This window comes from Podarcis filfolensis, assembly GCF_964270895.1.
Source record: "Podarcis filfolensis genome assembly, chromosome: 12".
NCBI classification, from domain to species: domain Eukaryota; kingdom Metazoa; phylum Chordata; class Lepidosauria; order Squamata; family Lacertidae; genus Podarcis; species Podarcis filfolensis.
In genome coordinates, this window is record NC_139614.1 from 31,471,295 (window position 1) to 31,494,281 (window position 22,987).

General features: G+C 43.1%; 1 protein-coding gene across 1 annotated transcript in view; it reads right to left on the bottom strand.

The window, feature by feature from the left end:
• Window positions 1-19,471, bottom strand: part of LOC310745757 (putative acyl-CoA dehydrogenase 6) — a 51,192-nt gene extending 31,721 nt beyond the window's left edge. The window contains exons 1-2 of the mRNA XM_083578807.1: window positions 19,151-19,471; window positions 5,822-5,942 (exon numbers count right to left, since the gene is read on the bottom strand). Of these exons, the coding sequence (XP_083434933.1) occupies window positions 5,822-5,942; window positions 19,151-19,333 (304 nt within the window). The 5' untranslated portion in view covers window positions 19,334-19,471. The remainder of the gene's footprint in view (window positions 1-5,821; window positions 5,943-19,150) is intronic.
• Window positions 19,472-22,987: the final 3,516 nt, after the last annotated feature.

Genomic DNA, 22,987 nt, shown 5'->3' on the forward strand with positions numbered 1-22,987 from the left:
TTTTTTTCTTTAGAAATTTGCAAGAAACATGTTTTTTTTTTAAAAATATCCATTTTTTTATGCATGTTGCTTGCCAGTCTTCTCTTTTAAATTTAGATAGAATTGTATAGAGTTTTAAAACCAACTTTCTCTGAGCATTCTGTAACAAGAGATTTTTGAATGGAATTTTAAGACAAGGAATTCCATATTTTGTTAAAAGTTGTTCTCTTGCGGGTCTTATTTGAAAAGATGGAAGGTATGTCTGATTCAGTAGATTACTGCTAGATCTTAAGCAACTATGTGTCCTTGGTTTATCCAATCTTTAAAATGAAGAATGTTTCACCAGATTGAGCCATTAAGTATATTTTGTAGTTGACTTCCTATAAACTGATTAGTCAAAGGTAAGGGGAAACATTTCTGGAGCAAGTTTTTGAAAACACATGCTCCAAACTTTAAGCATGGCTTTTGCAAACATAAGATACTGGTTTCCTTTTTTAAATAAAAACAACTGGTGGGGGGTGAATACTTTCTGACACTTAACTTTGGAAACAAGAAGTGATTATTTAACAGAATCACCTTATAAATCTACACAAATGATCAACTTTTAAAAAGGTAAAATACATTCCAAGTTAGTACCAGGTAATTAGTGTAAAAATATGTGGTTGAGGTCCTAAAATAAAAGGCATAAAAATCAAACCCTAGCAGTATGATTCAGAAGATGTCTTCAAACAGCATTTCTGTCATTCATTTTTAGGATTCACTGATTATTTATCGTTTCCCTTTTCCTCTGGCAATAATGAAAACTGCTTACTAACTTCCCCAAACTTGTATCAGAGTTTACTATTAATAAAGGAATGTACTGGGATGACAAACTAATAAGCTACAACTACGTATGTAGACAAAAGCTGATGACACCTTCACAATAAAAACCCAATGCAATTCAGTTGATCACAGTCAAACATGACTGTCCACTTCTGTTGAAACATTCTATTCCTATTACACACTTCATTCTTCACAATGAAACAATCAAGCAGATGTTTCCTACTTTTGAAGTAGAACAGGTGGCTAGACAGAAATTGTGTGTGAATGTGTTGTAGAGGTTAGTGTCAGACAGGGACCTGGGAGACCAGGGTTCAAATCCCACTTGGTCATGAAGATCACTGGGTGACCTTGGGTCAGTGACTGCCTTCCAGCCTAACATACCTCAAGGGGTTATTGTAGGGATTAAATGAGGAGTGGGGGATGGGGAGGGAGCATGCACACCACCTTCCTGAACATTTTTTAATTATTATATATTAATTGCATAGGGGGATGCGGGTGGCCCTGTGGTCTAAACCACTGAGCCTCTTGGGCTTGCCGATCAGAAGGTTGGCGGTTTGAATCCCCGCGATAGGGTGAGCTCCTGTTGCTCGGTCCCAGCTCCTGCCAACCTAGCAGTTCGAAAGCACGCCAAAAAGTGCAAGTAGATAAATAGGTACCGCTCTGGCAGGAAGATAAACAGCGTTTCTGTGCACTGCTCTGGTTTCAGTGTTCCGTCACCAGAGGCAGCTTAGTCATGCTGGCCACATGACCTGGAAAAACTGTCTGCAGAGTGGGCAAACTCCAGAGTCATCTGCAACTGGACTTAACTGTCAGGAGTCCTTTACCTTTACCTTTTTTTAATTACATGATCACCTACAAAGTGCTATACAGTACAACATAAAACACAAAGACTTGCCCAAAGGTTTGCAATCTAATCCAGCAAAGAAAAGAGATAGGGTGATTGAAGACAAAGATGGAGAGAGGCACACGAAATCTAGACACCTTGTGATGCAGGATTTCAAAACACTTTATTTAATCATATGCAAAAACTAGTGAAGTTATTTTCAAAGGCAGATGTTCCAACATCGGAACTGGCATAATACCAACTGACTGCAGCCTAAATACCTTCAGACCAGCCGTGTAAAGAGCACGTTCATATTAGTGGTTAGAAACACAGCAAGGTCATGTCTCTTCACACACACACACACACACCCCAGCTGCTGTTCAAGCTGCATTTGCAATGAGATGTTCCCATTAGAAAGGGCACAGGGATGTCCTCACTCGACCGCCCTGACCTTTTCGGTCTCCCCGCCTCTGAAACTCTCCCTGAACTCCTATTCATAAAACTGTCATCTGAGTCTGTGTGACAGCAGTTAGGGTATGTCCACATTATTCTGCATTTGTTTTTTTTTAAAAAAAAAAATTGGATTGAAACTGGTTTGTGGCGGGGAAACACCACATCGAATGGCAGTATTTGTCAAGAAACTCCAGGATTGATATGGATGGCAGCTAGCGGCATGTAAATTTGGCTTCAAAGATTAGCAGTGGTAGCGCACTGGTTGGGAAGCAAACAGTTCCGTGAACATACCCTTAGATATGAAAAGAGAAGTCAAATCATCGACCAAATTGGGAATGCAAGACTGCCCTAAGTATGCCGGGCTAGAGAACTGCTTTGATCCAGTTTCTGGTTTCAAGTTCTCTTTAACCAGTAATCTCATTTGTCCTTTAAAGTTAATCTTTAATGTTCTCTTTGCACTGTCAGCATTTTTATAAAGTGGAAGCTCAAAACTAATTGGATTTGTCAAGCAAACCCATCACAGTGTAGAAGTTTTCTGAAGCCGAGCAACTGTTTATGGCTACCGTTCCCTCATTCTGGGCCAAACCCTATTAAAATAACGGCATTGTTTTGACAGAATTTTGGCTTTCGTTTTATATCAGAGAGATACAATCAATGGGCAGAGAGAGAGAGAGAGAGAGAGAGAGAGAGAGAACACGTGTGTGCATGCATAAACACGTTCTTTCTTTTGTCTGGGTTCCTAGGCCTTTCCTGCAGCTGTTAACTGTCCAAGATAAACAATAATGGAAAGAATGCCTTCAAGGGTACTCTCCATTAAATGGTTAATCCCACAGTCTGCCTCTTATAAAATCAAAGAACTATCCTCCCAGCCAGCCCAGTTGAAGCAGTTTCCACAATGAGACGCTGACATTATTATACCTTGAGGAACATATTCACATTGGAGACTTACGAAACATTTGCAAAGGGAGCTATTTTTAAATAGCTGCATTCTTACAGGGAAGCAAAATCACAGAGGCTGAATTCTGGAGCATTTAAGAGACAATAATCCAAGTCCTCATTACCTACAGACAATATTAAAACTTGCAAACACACAACCCTGCAAGGAAAACCCCGCACTTGAGTGGGACATAACAAATAGCAGGCGCTCAACAAGATCTGGCAATATGTTCAAAATGTTTGCCTTGCACATCTTGCTAGTTTTCTTGTGGTGAAATGCCATCCAGCACACAGCTAGAGATGTGACCCAAGCTGTAGGATAATAAAAGAAGTCCAATCTTGTGCAATTTAAATATGCAGTGCACTTTGAAGCCCATGTTCAATTTATGCTAAAAGCTGAGCATTAAAAAAAAAAAAAAACGGGCAGCAGACGAAAAAAAGAAAACAAGATAAGTGATACATTACCAAGCTTTTGTTCCATTTAACTCTGCAATTTGTTTTTAAAAAGTGCATTTCTTAAACAGGAATGACCAAACGCTCACATATAACTACTCAGAACTAGATCTGAACCATGCAATTATGCCTCATTTGCTTTTTGTGGATTCTGTATCTTTTCAAGCCTGACTATGATTCAAAGTATATTTACTAAAAAATTAGTAACTAGACTAGTTCTAGTTCTCTTTCAGAAGCTACTAAGGATTAAAAAAATCTTCCCAAGGTAAGAGCAAGAAGTTATTTCTCTCTCAATTTCTACTTGAGTGTTTTAACAGAGATACGACAGCAGACCCTAGGACAAAATTGGCAAGTGATTTGAATTCTTGGCGTAGTCCACTTTAATCCAAATTTTACAAGGTGTCCTGCCACAAATTTAAAGGTCTGTTTTTAACAAAAAACAAAAACCTGAGACAGAGCAAACCAATGGCTCTTTTTCAAAGTTAGCAGTCCTCCTGACCTTAAGGTAAAAAAAGTAACTTGGCAACAACCCATGTTCTCCTGGACCTATCCCTAATGAACTGCCTTTGGCTGTATATACAACAGACCTTTAAAGCACATTCAAAATACATTTTGTCTCTCAAAGAACCCTGGGAACTGTAGTTTGTTAAGAGTACTGGGAATTGTAGGTCTGTGGGGTATGTGTGAACTACAATTCCCATAATTATTTGAGGGTAGGCTTTGAATGTGTTTTATAGGTCTGGTGCATCCCTAGTCCTTGTCCTTGTCCATGCTGTGCTGTGTAATGGATCTGTGCAGCAACCCTAAATCCTATGATGAAACCATCTTCAGATTTATGGGGTTGACACGGTGATCACATTGTCCAATCCCTGTGTAGACAAAATAGCATCACACACACAGAAGGTATAAGCAAGTCTCAGGGAAACCCCAAGTTTTTCAGAAGTACAAAACCCCTTAAATAAAAAAAAAACCCAAACCTAAGCATCAGTAACCATAAAATATTGACTGACCATTGGGGGAGGGAGAGGGGGGAAAGACAGGAGAGAAAAAGAAATGGTACTGATGAGAGCAAGCTTGGCTGGCACCTTGAACAGCACTGCAACATTCTGTTGCCGTTCCCAGTTGCTGCATTAAATTCTACAATGCAGTCAGTTCACACAAGGCAATTATGTTAAGACTGACCACAAGGAACTTTGATTCTCCTCCCACACACCTGTTTGCTGGTACAGTGGTTCATAAGGTCAGACTCTTCATTCAAATGTGTAAGGAGGCTCTGCAAGAATAAATTAAGTACCATATTTTTCGCACCATAGGGCACACCGGACCATAGGGCGCACCCAGTTTTTAGGGGGGGAAATCAAGAAAAAAAATATTTTCCCCCCCCCCAGCCCCAAAGAGCAGCGTACAAGCTGCGCACAACCTCTCCCTGTCGGAGGGGTTGCGCGCGGCTATGGCACAAGCCAAGGCAGCGAGCAGGATGCATCCCGTTAGCTGTTTTGGCTTCCCCTTTAGCCCCGTGCAGCCTCTCCTTGCCGGATGGGTTGCGCACAGCTATGGAAGAAGCCAAGGCAGTGAGCGGGATGGATCCCGCTCGCTGTTTTGGCTTCCCCTTTAGCCCCGTGCAGCCTCTCCTTGCCGGAGGGGTTGCGCACAGCTATGGAGTATGCCAAGGCAGGGGGCGGGATGGATCCCGCTCACTGTTTTGGCTTCCCCTTTAGCCCCGTGCAGCCTCTCCCTCCCAGGAGAGGCTGCGTGGGGCTAAAGAATCCATAGCCCCGTGCAGCCTCTCCTTGCCGGGAGACGCTGCGCAGGGCTTTCCTGGCTTTTCTGGGAGGTGGGGGGATTCCCTCACCTTTCGCAAAACCGGCAGAAGCCGCGCACACTTTAAAAGGGCTGCAAGGCTTCTTCTGGCTTTCCTGGGAGGTGGGAGAAGCAACTGATGCGGCCAGTCAGTCCCTTCTCCCTCCTGGGGAAAAGCCCGCAAGAGCGCACGGAGCTTGTGTGCGGCTCTTGGGGGCTTTTCCCGACTGCCTCCCCCCTGCATTCGCTCCATAGGACGCACACACATTTTCCCTTGCTTTTTAGGAGAGAAAAAGTGCGTCCTATGGTGCGAAAAATACGGTATGTCCCAGAATACACACAGAGCAAATTACACCTGTGATCCGGAGGGATGGGGAAACCGCTATGTATCTTGGTGAAATCCCCCTGGTGTTAAAATGTTCTAAATGAGATGCATTTACAAATAGCTATTGAGATTAATTTAGAAACAGCTTTTGGTAAATCTCTGAACCAAGCCCTTTAAAGGCCAAAACATGCCTTTTACATTAAAAGTAGAGACTTAAGACTATTTCTTACCAGTTGGCTTATTCACTCCAAGGAATCCAGCTTTCCCCAGAGTCTTAAAAACTTGGTGTGCTGGAAACTGTCCCTCTTCTTCCCATTTGTCCACAAATGGGTTGATTTCTTTGTCAATAATCTGTATTTTGAGAAGTGGGGGGGGAGAGAGAAAGAGAAGAGTTCGGAAAGTTAAGCTTGTGCTATTTGGCCTGGCTGAGTCCGATTAGCTTCAGTGGGCCTAAATAGGCTTAACACCAGATGCTACAGTTTAAATGAGATTGTGGCAGGGTTTGTGTGTCAGGCTTCTCTTTTTTTTTTTTATTAGTATTTTTTATTGCGTTTCTTTCCAAATTTTGTACATTGCAAGCAAATGAGGAGTTTACAAGAAACCATTTTTTTTTTTTTTTTTTTTTTTTATAACAAACCAATAAAGATCAAAACAAAAATAAATCCCAACTTGGACTTCCCCACCCCTTCCGATTCTGCGTTCTTTATATTAACCTTGTCAGCAATTTATTACCTTATGTCCTACCTTATTGTAACTTTTACATGTTATGTATCTAAATTCAATATATTATATCACAATTTTTATACCTTTAAAATAAACGTAACATGTTCAATTCATATTATCTCCTTTTCTCTTTTATCACTTGATTTACTATTTACTTAATCATGATTGCTAAAGCGTATCCTTTCCAAATCATGCACAATCTTAAGATTCATACAGTTTATAATACTTTTGCAAGTAGTCTTTAAACTTTTTCCAGTCCGCCTCAATTGTTTCTACATCCAAATCTCGGATTCTGCCGGTCAGTTCAGCTATCTCCATGTAGTCCATCAACTGCGTCTGCCATTCCTCCAGCGTGGGTAAATCTTGTGTCTTCCAGTTCTTTGCAATAAGTATTCTTGCTGCTGTACTAGCATACATAAACAAAGCTCTGTCCTTCTTTAACACTTTCTGGTCCACCATGCCCAACAGGAAGGCCTCTGGTTTCTTGGGAAAGGTATACCTAAATACCTTTTTCAACTCATTATAAATCATTTCCCAGAAAGCCTTAACCTTTGGGCATGTCCACCAGAGGTGAAAGAAAGTCCCCTCTGCTTCCTTACACTTCCAACATTTATTGTCAGACAGGTGATGTATCTTAGCTAACTTGACTGGGGTCATGTACCACCGGTATATCATTTTCATAATGTTTTCCTTCAAGGCAGTACTTGCCGTGAATTTCATTCCGGTGTTCCATAACCTTTCCCAGTCTTCAAACATAATGTTGTGTCCAACATCCTGTGCCCATTTAATCATAGCAGATTTAACTGTCTCATCCTGTAAATTCCACATAAGCAGCAAGTTATACATTCTAGATAACAGCTTTGTCTTTGGTTCTAACAATTCTGTCTCTAGTTTCGACTTTTCCACCTGGAAACCAACTTTTTTATCCATTTTGAAAACCTCTTGAATTTGAGCATAATGTAGCCAATCTCGCACCTTATTTTTTAGTTTATCCTGGCTCTGCAACTTCCAATTGTCTCCAATTTTTTCAGTTAGTTCCCAATATTTCGGCCAGTAGGCCTCCATATTGGGTCTTTTTCGGGCCTTGGCCTCCACTGGTGATAACCACCTCGGAGTTTTACTCTCTAGTAAGTCTTTATATTTCATCCAGACTGCAAAAATTGCTTTTCTGACAATGTGGCTTTTAAACAATTTATGTGCTTTAACCTTGTCGTACCATAAGTATGCGTGCCAACCAAAAGCATTATTAAAACCTTCCAGATCTAGGACATCAGTGTTTTCCAACAAGAACCAATCTTTCAACCAGCAGAAGGCTGCAGCTTCATAGTACAACCTCAGGTCCGGCAGGGCAAACCCCCCTCTTTCTTTTGAATCTGTTAATATTTTGAACTTTATTCGGGGCTTTTTGCCCTGCCAGATAAATCTAGATATATCCTTCTGCCATTTTCCAAAGCAATCCACTCTGTCCACGATCTGTAAGGTTTGAAACAAAAATAACATTTTCGGCAACACATTCATTTTTATAGCTGCGATTCTTCCCAACAAGGAAAGTTTCAATCTTGACCAAATTTCTAAATCCTTTTTAACTTCCAACCAACATTTCTCATAATTATCCTTAAATAAATTCAAATTTTTGGAGGACAAATAGATCCCAAGGTATTTCACTTTTTTAACCACATTCAGCTCTGTTTCTCTCTGAAACCCCTCTATTTCTGTAATTGTTAAATTTTTGGTCAGAACCTTAGTTTTTTGTTTATTCAACCTAAATCCCGCCACCCGACCAAATTCAGATATAAGTTCAAGAACTTTTTTTGTACTGGATTCTGGCTCCTGCAGTGTCAAAACTAGGTCATCTGCAAAATGTGTGTCAGGCTTCTCATCTTAAATTGAAGCAAAGCACTTTGTTAACACCTAAGGACAGCTGACTTTTCCAGTTCTTGGGAGATTTCCCTCATCCTAATTATGCTTTCAATTCAAATCAACAGCATCCTGTAGGCAGTGCAGGCTGGTGCCCACTGGGACTGGTAGGGCAGAAGGCAGGGAGCCCCACTGTAGATGGCGCCGCAGCCAAATTTTTCTAAGTCTGCCCCTCTTCCTCCCCATGAGTTCTACAAGGGCAATGTGGAGACTAAGCAGGCGAAAGCTGATAGGCCCCATTTTCCCTAATGGACTAGTCTCCATGTGTTGGCTGAGGCTGATGGGAGTTGTAGTCCAAAGCATCTGGTGGGCAACAGATGGGTGAAGGTTGCTGGAGGGCCTGACAAATGGCAGCTCTTTCCCCACTTCCGACTAAGTCCCCTTTGGGGAACCACAGAAATTCACACACTCCTTTGTGAATCCTTTCTGCCCTGCGGGTGTATCGAAGCTACTTGGGAGTAAATGGAAAAATGGAGGCAGATAAACATATGAGATAAGAATTATTTTCCTCATGAATCTTGAAAGGTTCTGGAAACCAAGCCTTACGAGGAATGGTTGAGGGATTTGGGTATGTTTAGCCTGGTAAAGAAGAGACTGAAATAGGATAGCCATCTTCAAATATCTAAAGGGCTGCCGTACAGAAAATGGAGCAAGCTTCTTCTTTTTTCCCTGCTCCAGAGGCTAGGACCCAAATCAATGGATTCAAGTTAAAAGAAAGGAGATTCTGACTAAATATCAAGAACTTTCTGACAGTAAGAGCTGTTCAACAGTGGCTCAGACTCCCACAAAAGGTGGTGGACTCCCCTTCCTTTGAGGTTTTTAAGCAGAGGTTGAATGATCTAGTTGAGATCATGTATGGTCCAGATGAGATTCCTGCATTGCAAGGGGTTGGACTGTATGACCCTCAGGTTCCCTTCCAACTCTACCATTCTATGGTTCTATTAACATGAGAAGGAAAACATTTTTTTTGTCAGAAAAAAGAACAATTTATTACAAACAGCTAAAACTATTACAGAGGTATGCAAGTCAGCATTCAGGTTACATATTCGGATGACGCACCAAAGTTTGCAGGAAATGAGTTACTGACTCCTGTGCAGTAGAGTATATTTTGTCAGTGAACTTTGAAATCATTTCCCCTGTTTTTGAGGCTAGGTGTCATTGCTTATATAGCCAACACTGTAACATCTTCACACATGGAAGAGGTGTCAGCAGGCTTGTGAAACCCCAAGGTTACATAAAATATTTTGGGGGAAAGAATCCTAAGAAGGCACAAAACCCCCATCAGCCAAATGAACACTGGGCTGAGTGGTCACAGAATGCAGACTGACAGGGCCAGAGAGACAGAAAACTGGAAAGTGAGACAAAAATGGCACGGCTGGAAATCTGAAGACTCCACACTGCAACGTTTTGTTGTAGGTTCCACTTGCAAAATTGAATCCCATTTATTTTATATATATATATATATATAATTATAATAAAGGACACACCATTGTAACACTCTTTAACAGGTTTCTTGAAATCTGCTTATAGCAGCAACTCAATTTGACCAGCACCTTTATTTGTATCCTGCCTTTCCTCCATAGAGCTAAAGATGACATTTGTAGTTCTACCACCACATCTCATTTTATCCTCACAACAATCAGTTCATATACCCTTAGGATTTTCTTCCTCTGCCATCTAATAGATAGAAATGTTAGTCTTTTTATGAGAAAGCTACTACTTTTCTGTTCAGTTTTGTCATGAAAACTGGCTATGTGCTGAAGCAAGGCAGAGAGATGAATGCAAAATCATTATGATAAAATAAGTGTGTTTGCTGTTTTTAATCTTTTTCCCCTCACCAGGAAAATAAGCAAATCTCATAGTGCAAAAATAGGCAACCATTTAATCTGGAAGTAAACATATCTACGTTCTAAACTGTCACGTGTTGACAAATCTATGTAGAGCTTCTCTGGAGATGTTCAGAAGAATATAGTGTTTTCATGTCAATACACCCTATACCATTCCTTTAACATGACATTTTTGAAATGGATTAAACAGGGTTCTTAATGACTGTCGTCTGTGCCAAGTGTTTGCCTTGTAATCAGCACAAACAAAAGGAGTCCTGGGCTTCCTTTTCCAGTGATGGTATCAACTCCTTGCAGGCTTCCACCATGGATATATATAAATATACACATTCCAGACAGTCAGATTGTTATTAGTGTGTGTGTGCGTACTGAACTGCAGATGAACAGTGGCTGGAGTTTAGTAAGACTCGCTGGCCGCTGGTGCCTGTTGGACTGGTAGGGTGGGAGGCAGGGAGACGAACAGTAGGTGGCGCCAGAGAAAATGACAGGCAAATCCAACTAATTTTGGTTTTGTCCCTCCCCTCCCTATTGAGTTCTACAAGGAACAACACTGAGCTTATGGAGGAAGCTGACAATCAGTGCCATCCCTTGAACTAGTTGTAAGGAAGGACACAGGCTGGTGGTCAGACAGTGCCCTGTTCATCCTAGTGAACCTGCCTCCACAATCAGTGATCAGCTACATGGAACACAGTATAAATAAAAGTTGCTTTCTACATACATCTGTATCTGGGACTACGGGGGGGGGGGGGGACAGCCAGCAGGTATAAAACAGCTGCTCTCTGAAGTCTATAAAAGCCAAGAGAGCAGTTAGCAGTCTGAGTAGTTTTCTCCATCATGTTTGTAAGCCAGGATAGCTCATAAGTTTGGGCCTAAGGGCTGCATTCACCCTGCGGAGGGGCTACACAACTGCAGTAGGTATGGCCACAAACATTTTTGCACACACTGCCCCCCTCAACTGATCCGTGCAAATCAAATAAGGAAGAGAATTATTGCTCCTTCCTTCTCATTAAATGAACAATCTGGTGACTGGGGAGGAGCAACTCACATCCCTGTCAGAGTGCTGTAGCTATTTTTTATTTTTATTTTGCTGCCACCATTGCCAAAATCAGTGGGGTCTTTTTGGTTTATGAGCTAGCCTCTGGCTGGTTATTACTAACCTCAGCTGTAAGGTGTCGTGTCGCTTAGGCCAGCTCCATGTTTACTACTGTCCCATCTAGTTCCGTCTAGAATGAGTCAAGGTACAAAACCATTTTTAAATATGGTAAAAATTACCATGAGATCACCTTTGGCACCTCATTTTTCATGCTGGGAAAAATAGGTCTGTGAAAAGTTCACTCTGGGGCAAAAGTGGAAGATTCCATACTGGAAAACCAAAAGAAAAAGAAAAACAAGAAGCCCAGAATTGGTGACTGGTGACTACACCATAGGTGAATATCTTGAATCTTCATATTATATGAAAACATAGACCCCATCAGCAGCTGTCCCACAGCATTCTGCACCAGTCATGGCCTCCAAATGGTCCCCAAGAGCAAACAAATACAGAGTAGAAGGTCTAAACCAGGCTATATCTGGGATGAAATACAAACTACTGCAACTTGATAACATTATCTTGCCATAAAGCACTGTAGATTCTAATACGGCTGTACCTTGGAAGTTGAACAGCCTAGTTCTCAAACATTTTGGCTCCCAATCAAAACCCAGAAGTGACTGTTCTTTTGGAAGCTGAACATCTGACGCGGCTTCCATGGCTTCTGACTGGCTACAGGAGCTTCCTGCAGCCAATCAGAAGCTGTGATGTGGTTTTTGAACATTTTGGAAATGTTCGGATTCCATTCAACTTGCAAGGTACAACTGTACTAGGATAGCTGGATCACAAACTTTGGCTTATGCTTCATGAAGGCAAAAGATGCTCCACCCTCTTTCATCTCAAGATCTACTCTACAAACCTGGAGCATTAACCAATATTGAAGAGAAATTAGCAAACCCACCTTAATGAAATTCTGTGCTCATTCACATGCGTGCACAAGAACGTGTGGTTGTTCATGATTAGTTATTTGCTACAATACAGAATTATACACAATTCCTGTGGCAAAGGTGGTGCTCTCAATCTGGGGGGGGGGGGAGGGAGGGGGAACCATGCCTACTGGATCGGCTTCCTTTAGTTGTACAAGGAACAAGACATGGATATGCATGGTTTTTATATTTCATTTCTGTCCAACGTTTCAAATATCAGTTAAGATAAAATAGTAAAGACAGCTGAAAACCAATTGCCCTACATCTCTGTTATAAGTTACTTAAAGGTAAAAGTAAAGGACCCCTGACAGTTAAGTCTGGTCGCAAACGACTCTGGGGTTGCGGCGCTCATCTTGCTTTACTGGCCGAGGGAGCTGGCGTTTGTCTGCAGACAGTTTTTCCAGGTCGTGTGGCCAGCATGACTAAGTCGCTTCTGGCAAAACCAGAGAAGCGCACGGAAACTCCGTTTACCTTCCCGCCGGAGCAGGACCTATTTATCTACTTGCACTTTGACATGCTTTCGAACTGCTAGGTTGGCAGGAGTTACCGTACTTTTTGCTCTATAAGACTCACTTTTTCCCTCCTAAAAAGTAAGGGGAAATGTGTGTGCGTCTTATGGAGCGAATACAGGCTGCGCAGCTATCCCAGAAGCCAGAACAGCAAGAGGGATCGCTGCTTTTGCTGCACAGCAATCCCTCTTGCTATTCTGGCTTCTGGGATTCAGAATTTTTTTTCTCTTGTTTTCCTTCTCCAAAAACTAGGTGCGTCTTATGGTCTGGTGCGCCTTATAGAGCGAAAAATACGGTACTTAGTGGGCCTTAATGAAATCTTCCCTTGATCATAAGCCAAGCATGGGGTCATCTGTGCAAAGACTTTAAAATCATCTGAGAAAATACACAGTCTGGTGACCTTAGTAATTGATTAAAGGTCAGTTTTTAGGTTGCAATGGAAATTAAAAGCAACAACTGTTTTTTACAAGTCCACTCTCTTGTCTAAAATTAGGTACTACTAACTGTAGACAGAATTTATTTTCCAGGGTGGTTTAACAATCAATCCTCTTTCCCATAAATCTCTAGGAATTGTATGTCTGTGAGAGGAACAGAAATCGCTTAACAACTCTCAGCACCCTTAAAAAGCTACATTTCCCAGAATCCTTTGGGGGAAACTGTGACTGTTAAGAGTAGAATAAGACTGCTTTAGCTCTAAGATGCAGATGTAGCCGCCTAATTAATTAATCCCTTAAGTATTATCCGCAACTGTGATATCCACTTTAGCTTCTGTATATATTAATACGACCAGTATGGTACTTAATTGCATTTTGGGACCTAATAAATAGAGCACATTTGAGTTATTATATTAACAGTGCCTATAATGCCAGCGGGAGACAGTAAGGAAGACTTCCTCATAGCCTCATGACAAACTAATTCATGAAGACTGCTCTTTAATTAATGAGGAGAAAGATAGTAGGAGCAAAAAATGAGCAAAGAGCCAGACATAGTTCTTTAATGATAACAGGGCAATTTTAAAAGCTAATATTAAGATCAATGACTGCGAGACAATAGCTATTTTTGCTACTTATACCAATAATCAAGAAGAAAATCACTTTAAAAGGATCTTTTAAAAGTAATTTCTTGAATTCACTTCACAATACAGCATGTTTTCATTTATTATAAAGTCTGGGAATAATTCTAATAGAAGGCACTAAAAACTGCTTACAGTACCATCCCTATTCACGTTCAGAACAAGGGAAACCAAATGCCTTAAGCTTCCCTTGTCAACCAACAGTATAATCCTACATATGTTTACATGGAAGTAAGTCCCATTAACTTCAACAGGGCTTACTTCCAGGTTAAGTGGGCATAGGATTTCCACCTAAATATGCAGGTGCTGCATATTAGATCCTGAAGCTGAGGCTCCAATACTTCGGCCACCTCATGAGAAGAGAAGACTCCCTGGAAAAGACGAGAGGACGAGATGGTTGGACAGTGTTCTCGAAGCTACCAGCATGAGTTTGACCAAACTGCGGGAGGCAGTGGAGGACAGGAGTGCCTGGCGTGGGGGGGCCACTAGGGGGCGCATTGGAAGATGGCCGACAATACCATCTCTCCGACCCACACGGGGTAATTAAGAGGCTGTTATAGGAGTAGGCAGCCTCCCTTGTTGCCCCAAGGAAATGGGGAACACTGCCCTTGCCTGCTGTGCCCATAAATCACCCCCTAATTCGAAAGAAGGGGGTGAGGGCCCTAGGCAGAATGCCCCCGTGTGGACCTCGGCTCTCCTGGACGCTGTCTCTGATCGCGCACTAGTTAGCAATTTGGAATAATTAATTACAAAAGAAGCAGATGCACATATTTCAAGTGAAGAAGGGGAGTGAAGTCTGCTAATTTAAGTGACCTCTGCGAAAGGATTTATAGCCGGGAGGAAGAACGGATTTGTTTTCAGACTGCATTCCTAGTGAATCTCCTCAGAGGTTTTGAGAAAGGAGGCAGATTGGTGAAGATTAATGACGCTAAGACTGTTTTGATGTATGGAAGTGATGTTATATGGAAAACGTCTGGATATGGCTACTGGATAAAAAAAAAAATATCCATGCAGGATTACAAACTGTTCTAACCAGCTTGCGGAGACTATCAGAGGTCACGAAGAGAAAGGAAAAATATATGAAAATAACAACAAGAGATGTGGAAAAATAATAAGAAAGGACTGGATAGTACTGTGAACATCATAAGGTTAGATTTGTGGACATTAAAACAGCAGTAAGAAGCAAGAAGTTGATTGGATCCCTTCGGAACTTGAAATATGGGTACCCCCAACAAAAATTTAAAATTCAGCTGTGTAATTTGGAATTTATGTAATTTGGTTTGATTTGATGTGATTGGTCGGTTAATAAAAAATTATTCTTAAAAAAAAGGAGTGCCTGGCGTGCTCTGGTCCATGGGGTCATGAAGAGTCGGACACGACTAAAAGACTAAACAAACAAAAATATCTCACTGTTGCCCATCATACACATAAATTAGAGGGAATCACCTGCAACTGCAGTCCTAATCCTAATTTATTAAATGGAAAAAGCAACAGGGCTGTTGGGCCATTGTGTTTAGTCCCTTCAAAAACACAGCATTTCCATACTATATAGAGAATGAGTACTCTGTTGTAAATCTGACCCAGAGAGTGCCTTGGATAACCACAAAAGCCTGCAGATTTCACCTGCCATAAAACCTCTCCACTTTTTGGGAACTGCTCTGAGGTCTTAGGTTTTCTCTCATAACTTTTACTCTCCAGGACAGGTTCCTTGGGCCTTTCCCCATAAAACTATTTATTTATATTAAAAGTTATATGTTGCTTTCCATTTGTATGATCCTTCGAAAGAGCTAGCAAAATGTAAAAACAATATATAATGAAACACAATCAGATAATCATCATGATGCAGCTGAATAATCTGTTGAAGTACTACAGCAAGCCGGGAATAGAAGATAGTACAGTCTTGATTGCAAGACAGTACATCTATAATGTGGACACGTAAGAAAACCCAGTGTGGAGTAGTGGTTAGAGTGCTGGACTAGCACCTGGGAGAGCAGGGTTCAAATCCCCACTCAGCCATGAAGCCCACTAGGTGACCTTGGGCCAAATCACTGTCTCTTTGCCAAACCTACCTCACAGGGTTGTTGCAAGGATAAAGTGAAGAGAGGGAGAAGTTTGTATACCACTTTGAGCTCTTACAAGGAAAGGCAGGGTATAAATGTGGTGTCTTTTTAAGCCTCCCAGGCCAGAGGGTTCCATCCCCTCAGTCCCACAGCCACCACGCATCAAAAAGGCCCCTTTTCATGCCACAGTCAATTGTTCACAGGCTTATGAGCCTGCTATCGTCAAACATGTCACAGCAATTCCTTCAAATACCACAAGCTCATGTATCTAAATCTTTTCCACACAGTGTGATTGGGTCTAAGAAGGACATAAAATGTACTTGCATGTATTGTGCCTTTGTTGTGATGACAGATTGAGGTGACAGGGAAGGGAAAATCAGAGCAACATCATTCCTTCCCCAGCCATTTTTAGCTCAGTCCCATCTATGTGAATCATGTCACACATTTATGGAATCACCAGAAACAAAGTGAACTAAAGCAACTTCTACCATGTCCAGTCTTGCTTTATCTCTTTCTAGGGGAAGCTCAAATACTGGATTCCGTCACTTAACCAGAATACATGTTCTAATTGGACACACCAGAGTTTTAAACTTCACTGACCTTCTCAAAGATTAACACTGTTGACTTGGCTTCTCAAAGATAATAATGCTAGCGGATCATCTCCCCTTTCTTCTTCGTCTTCTTTTGGAATCTAAAATACTTTTTGATTCTTTCATTTAGCAGAGAAGCACAATCAAAATAAGATTGCAGAGCACCTTCTCTCTCAGTTTGCAAGGGCAGGGAAGATAAGACAAGAGGACAATGGTTTTGGCCAATAGTAGTAATAAACATCCCTTGTGTTTCACTAATGTCCACAGGAAGGTTCTAAGAGGCAAGCCAAAAAAAGTATTTATTGTGGCCAAAGTATTATTGAAGCAGAAAGGCTTATTCAGAGTTCAGACATGTGTTCTGTGACCTGCCTCTGGCACAATTAAGAGTTTCTTTCCCTCCACAGAGAGGCTGAAGTATTGTAGTTTAGTCAGAAAAGGATACAGTGGCCTGTTTCACATATCATAGTAAGCCAAACCATGGCTCACTGGGACTACGCAGGTTCCCAGAGAGAAGTTCAGAGCGCTGCTCTGCTCCTACCTGGTCTGTTTTCTTTCTTCTTCTTTTTTAACTTCTGCATTGCACTAAGCTAAGCCAAGGTTTGGCTCAGTATGCTGTCCAAACCTGGGCTTGTGCTTAAGCTCCCTAACCACAAGCCATAGCCAAGGTTTCTGGAGCATGCCAACACCTCCCTCTTGCACCTCAATAGCTGCAGAAGAAGTCTGAGATCTGCTGCCCTAGATAGCCTGAGAAATCTCTAGCCTTGCATGCTTGCTGAAAGGCTTGCAAGAAGTGAAGGAAGCTAAATGATTACCCTGGCTCGTGCACTGGTCAAAAGTACAGTATACCTGAGGAAAGACAACATGAAACAGAACTATTCCTGTAAACCTAGTTTTTCCACTCGGTGAAAGAGACCAAGATTCCATCATATCCAGATAAGCATCAGCAATACAGTGGTGCCCCGCAAGACGAATGCCTCGCAAGACGGAAAACCCGCTAGACGAAAGGGTTTTCCGTTTTGGAGGTGCTTCGCAAAACGAATTTCCTATGGGCTTGCTTCGCAAGACAAAAATGTCTTGCGAGTTCCTGCGGGGTTTTTTCCCTTCCCCCCCCTTTTTCCCAAACCGCTAAGCCGCTTATCAGCTGATCCGCTAAGCCCGCTAAGCCACTAATAGCGCTAATCCGCTAAGCCGCTAATGGGCTTGCTTCGTAAGATGATAAAACCGCAAGACGAAGAGACTCGCGGAACGGATTCTTTTCGTCTTGCGAGGCACCACTGTATTTGCATGTTCCCAGGCAGCAGTAATGCATGTGTTGGTATAATCCAGTGTTCCCAGGCAGGATACCTACAGCTCCTACTCAGAATAACTAGAGCACCAGAATGTTTAATCATAAGCAAAGATCCTCAGTCCATAAGTCTTACCTCCCTCACCTTTTATTTTAAAACAAGCAACACTAGTGCTTAGGCAGAAAGATAGTAGATTTGTGACTGCCTCCTTACAAACCAATCCTATACATGTCAACTCAGAAGTTAAGTCCCAATGACTTCAAGGGAACTTCCTCCCAAACTTAGTATAGGATTGCAGCCTTACAATGCTAAAAATACTGCAGTGTACATCCAGTCATACAGGAACACATTACTGAGCTAAAATACTATTCCCCAACCTTTTGAAAGTATTAGGAAACAAAAAAATTAGTAACTGCAAATGCTTGACATATTAGTTAATACTATTTGATGAAATGATGTAATGTTCTTGTAGATTATAATGAAACCAACTCCCAAAGCACGCCCCGGGCTCAGTAATCAGGGTGGTGCAGTTTCTCCTTTGAGCCACAACTATTATCCCAATTGTTTCTAATCCCATCTACAAATTATGCCAGTACTGGAGCAGCTACCGTACTCAGAATTCTGGCAGTAGGAACATATTTCTCCAGCATTGCATTTTCAGTTACCCCAGCTAGTGACCCTTTGTCTCATAGTTCTGGACCTTGCACCAGAGCCCAGCTGCTTCCACGCCTAGGTCCTCAGTTTGCTTTGTTTTTAAAGGGTGTCTGTGTGGCACTGTGAATAAAGCATCGCTAACTCATGTTATCCCTGTTCAGCTTCAGGACTTTCTTTTTCTTTTTCAGAACTCAAAGCCCAACTTTAAAACTCAATAAAACACCTGTGCAATTTCCCTATGTGTAGATAGCCTGTTGTGCTACTATCCTGCACTATGGAGATTGTTCTAGCCAATGTGGGGACCGCCAGAAGTTGCTGGACTACAATTCCCATCATCCCTGGTTCTTGACCATGTTGGCTGGGCCTGATGGAAGCTAAGAGCGGAGGCTGCCAGGACAGGAGAAAAGCCCCACTGCTTTCACAGCACCAAATGGGAGTCTGCAGCCGGTGACAGTAAAACCACATCTGCACCATAGAAAGCACCATGATTAGTCATGTAGCCCCCCAAGGAATCCTGGGAAATGTAGTCTGTTAATGGAGCATTGGTAGGAGTCCCCTGATCCTATCCCAGAACTACAACACCCAGGGTTCCCCAGGAAGAAAGATTAACTGTTAAACCCCTCTGGGAATTGTGGCTCTCCCAGAACAGGGTTTCTCATAAGAACTCTCGGGACCCTGTACAAACTACATCTCCCAGAATTCTTTGGGTGGGTGGGGAAGCCGGAACTGTTTTAAAGCGGTACTGTGTTGTTTTCAATGCGCGGTCTGGATGCGGCCTTGAACTCAAAAGGCACCGCGGCTGCGGATTCCAGCGCCCAATTCACTGCACACAAAAAACAACAAGAAGAGGCGAGGCGGGCGGTGAGGCCGAGGCGCCCCGGCCCGCAATACCTTTCTCAGAGACTCCCTCAAGGCGAAATGCTCCTGCGTGTATATTAGGTGGTCTCCGGAGGGGGACACGGCGGCAGCGCTGCTGATCCGGCTGCGAGGAGAGCTTCCTTGCGCCTCGCGCAAAAGGAGCAGCCACTTGGCTGCCTCTTTGCGCCTCAGCGCAAAAGCCCAGCGCAAAGCCATGATCGACAGGGCAGCTAAAGAGCATGCGCGGGTCCTGCGGCCGGGAAGGACGGAACGAAGCTGGGCCGCCTCTGGAAACGCCTCTCCGACCTTCGCCTCGGCGGCCGCGAACGCGCTTTCCGTCGCTTGGGAAAAGGCTTCGCGGGCGGTCCCTGAGCAGGAGCCGCGTCAGCTCCAGGGACCGTCGTCGCACCCTTAAGGTGGAGCCTTCCCTTTGCAGGTCCCTGCAAATAACAACAACAGCGAAAGCTGCAAACAGTATAATTTACTTATGAGTCGCTTAGCAGACTCAAGCAGCATTTCTAAAGCAGAAAAGCCTGTTTTCCTTGTCTGGTAATGCAGGTATTGGGGGTGGGGGGAGTGATATTGGGTTGTTGTTTTTATTTTGATTATAGATATTTGTGGTATTATATTTTGATTTTGTTCCGTGAACCGCCCTGGGACCTCCAGGTATTGGGCGGTATATAAATTCAATTAATAATAATAATAATAATAATAATAATAATAACAGGACGCGGGTGGCGCTGTGGGTAAAACCTCAGCGCCTAGGACTTGCCGATCGCATGGTCGGCGGTTCGAATCCCCGCGGCGGGGTGAGCTCCCGTCATTCGGTCCCAGCGCCTGCCAACCTAGCAGTTCGAAAGCACCCCCGGGTGCAAGTAGATAAATAGGGACCGCTTACTAGCGGGAAGGTAAACGGCGTTCTGTGTGCTGTGCTGGCTCGCCAGATGCAGCTTGTCACGCTGGCCACGTGACCTGGAAGTGTCTGCGGACAGCGCTGGCTCCCGGCCTCTAGAGTGAGATGAGCGCACAACCCTAGAGTCTGGCAAGACTGGCCCGTACGGGCAGGGGTACCTTTACCTTTACCTTTAATAATAATAACAACATGGACTACCAATGGTGTGTCTCAGCAGCTTCTTATGTGACCTGGAGGCATCTTGGAAGAGGTATTCCCTCCTGCTAAGAAAGGGAAGGAGAAAGAATCCCTGTGTTGTGCTTGCTAGCTGCCTTGTTTTATAAGTACGTACATTAAGATTGTCAGTAAGTATATCAAGTTTGTATAAGTCAATTAGAAGTACATACTTTCTTTAGAAATCTCCAATTCCAAACTTTTACATCTTTAGGCTGCAATTCCTTACCTGGGAGGTTGCTCCATTGAATTCAGTGGGGCTTATTGGGAAGTATGGTGGCTCAGTGGCAGAGAACCTACCTTGCAAGCGGAAGGTCTCACATTCAGTCCCTACTGGCCAGGAAAGGCTCCCTGTCTGAAATCCTAGAGCAGGGGTCCCCAAACTAAGGTCCGCGGGCCAGATAAGGCCTGAGGGACTCATTTATCTGGCCCGTGGTGAGCCCCACCACCCGCTGCTGCTGCCCGCTCTTACCGGGGCTGCCCATTTCTGGGTCGGAGGAGCACCGAAAATAGCTTGTGCGCATGCGCAAGCGTTATTTGTGCATGCACAAACATTATTTCCAGTGCACATCTGGGTCGGAGGAGGCCCGTGCACATGTGCACAAGCTATTTCCAATGCTCTTCCAACCTGGAAGTGCGCCGGAAATAGCGTGTGCACTCATGTATGGGCCCGCGCGCTCTGGCCCGCTGCACAATCAGCCCTGGAGACACCAGCCCGAGGCGCGGTAAGTTTGCTGACCCCTGTCCTAGAGCCGCTGCCTGTCTGTGTAGAGAATACTGAGCTAGATGCACTGGTAATCTGGTTCAATATAACAGTTTCCTATGATCCTGTAGGACTTTCCCATTAATCCGTTTAATTTCTGGTTGATTTTAAAATTAACTAAATTTTCAATCGTGGTCTGGGGAGAATTGAGTCTGCATGTGGATAGGCAGTGCATAACCAAGGAAAACACAGCCTTCAACACAGCCTTCCAGATGGAAAAATCTTCCACATACCTCATTGAACCTATTAACAGTGCAAGCCTTCTGTTTTACTCAGAAATAAAGCCTACTCAAGTTCAATAAGGGTTGCTGACCTTCCTTCCCAACACAGCATCACGGCTGGCTTCTGAGAGGGAGAGGCACAAGGTGCAGGGAGCGAGGTGACAGGAGATCATGGAAGTTGTGGTTCAAAAAGATACGGGTTCCCAAGGTAGAAGAATGCTGCCCTAAGCTGAGGTTTGAGTGTTTGGGGTCCTGGGAAGAGCCTTCTCCACTGTGGCACCCACTGTCTCAGGGGTGGGGGAGTTTTGGTCCTCCAGGTGCTGTGGAGCTTCATCTCCCATCAACTGCAGCCAGCATGGCCAGTTGTCGAGGCTGATAGTTGTAGGGAAGGGCCATGGTTCAGTGGTAGAGCAGCTACCTTGTAAGCAGAAGCCCCCAGGTTCAATCCCTGGCATCTCCCAGGTAGGATTGGAAGAGACTCCTGCTTGAAATTCTGGAGAGTTTCTGCCAGTCAATGTATACAATACTGAACTAGATGGACCAGTGGTCTCTCTTCGTATGAGGCAGCTTCCTCTGTTCCAACAACACACAGAGGGCCAAAGGCTCCCCAGCCCTGCACTATGTAGAATGAACTCCTAGTGGAGATCAGGCAGTCAGTAATGGTGTGATATTTCCTACCCTGGCATTTCCTAACTCTTCAGAACAGTTTTTGCTGGTTTGATTACTGTGGTTATTGCAGCTGTGCTATTGTATAGTTTGTTTAATCGGATTTTGGATCGCCTGTTGTGAACTGCTTTAATATATTTTTTTCTAAACAAAAAGCAGTAGATAAGGGTTTTTTAATAAACGAATAAAGCCGATTTAATCTGAAGTACATTGTTTGCAGCAGTCCAGGGTCGTGGAGGCTTGAAGACCTGCGACAGTTTCTACAGCTGGGGCCCTGACTCCTGTGTCTTAGAGTTACTCTGTTAGTATAGAAGGCAAGCTTTTTAGCCACTGAGAAAAGGCCTTCTCACCCTTTGTGCTGATTGGAGCCAATCAGAGTGAAAGGTGGTCAGTCTGCCATTGAGGATTGGCTTCTAGGGTCACTTTAGAGAAAGCGCATGGGAAGAACGTTAAGGAGTTGCTGTTCTGTAGCTCCAAAGCTTAAGCGTTTAGGAACACTGAAACCAGGTGCCTCAGTTTCAAGGCAATAGTGTGCAGGTTCTGTTATATACAATGGAACTTCAAGGGAAATGCAACTTAAGTCACTCTGAAAGAAGATATTGGAGCAATCCGAATCATTTGCCCACGTATGTGCATAGAAAATTGGATCTAGTTGAAAGCAACATGTGGAGATCTGCACTAATTATAGCAATGCATCCCTAATTATTATTATTATTATTATTATTATTATTATTATTATTATTATTGGGTAAGTATAATCTTAGAATGTCCTTGCTTTATTATTACTGTTTATTAAATTTCTATACTGCCCTTCATCTGAAGTTCATTCATAGGGCAGTTTACAATATAAAAACATTAAAAGGTTGTACAGTGGTACCTCGGGTTAAGTACTTAATTCGTTCCGGAGGTCCGTTCTTAACCTGAAACTGTTCTTAACCTGAAGCACCACTTTAGCTAATGGGGCCTCTTGCGGCCGCTGCGCCGCCAGAGCACGATTTCTGTTCTCATCCTGAAGCAAAGTTCTTAACCTGAAGCACTATTTCTGGGTTAGCAGAGTCTGTAACCTGAAGCGTATGTAACCTGAGGTACCACTG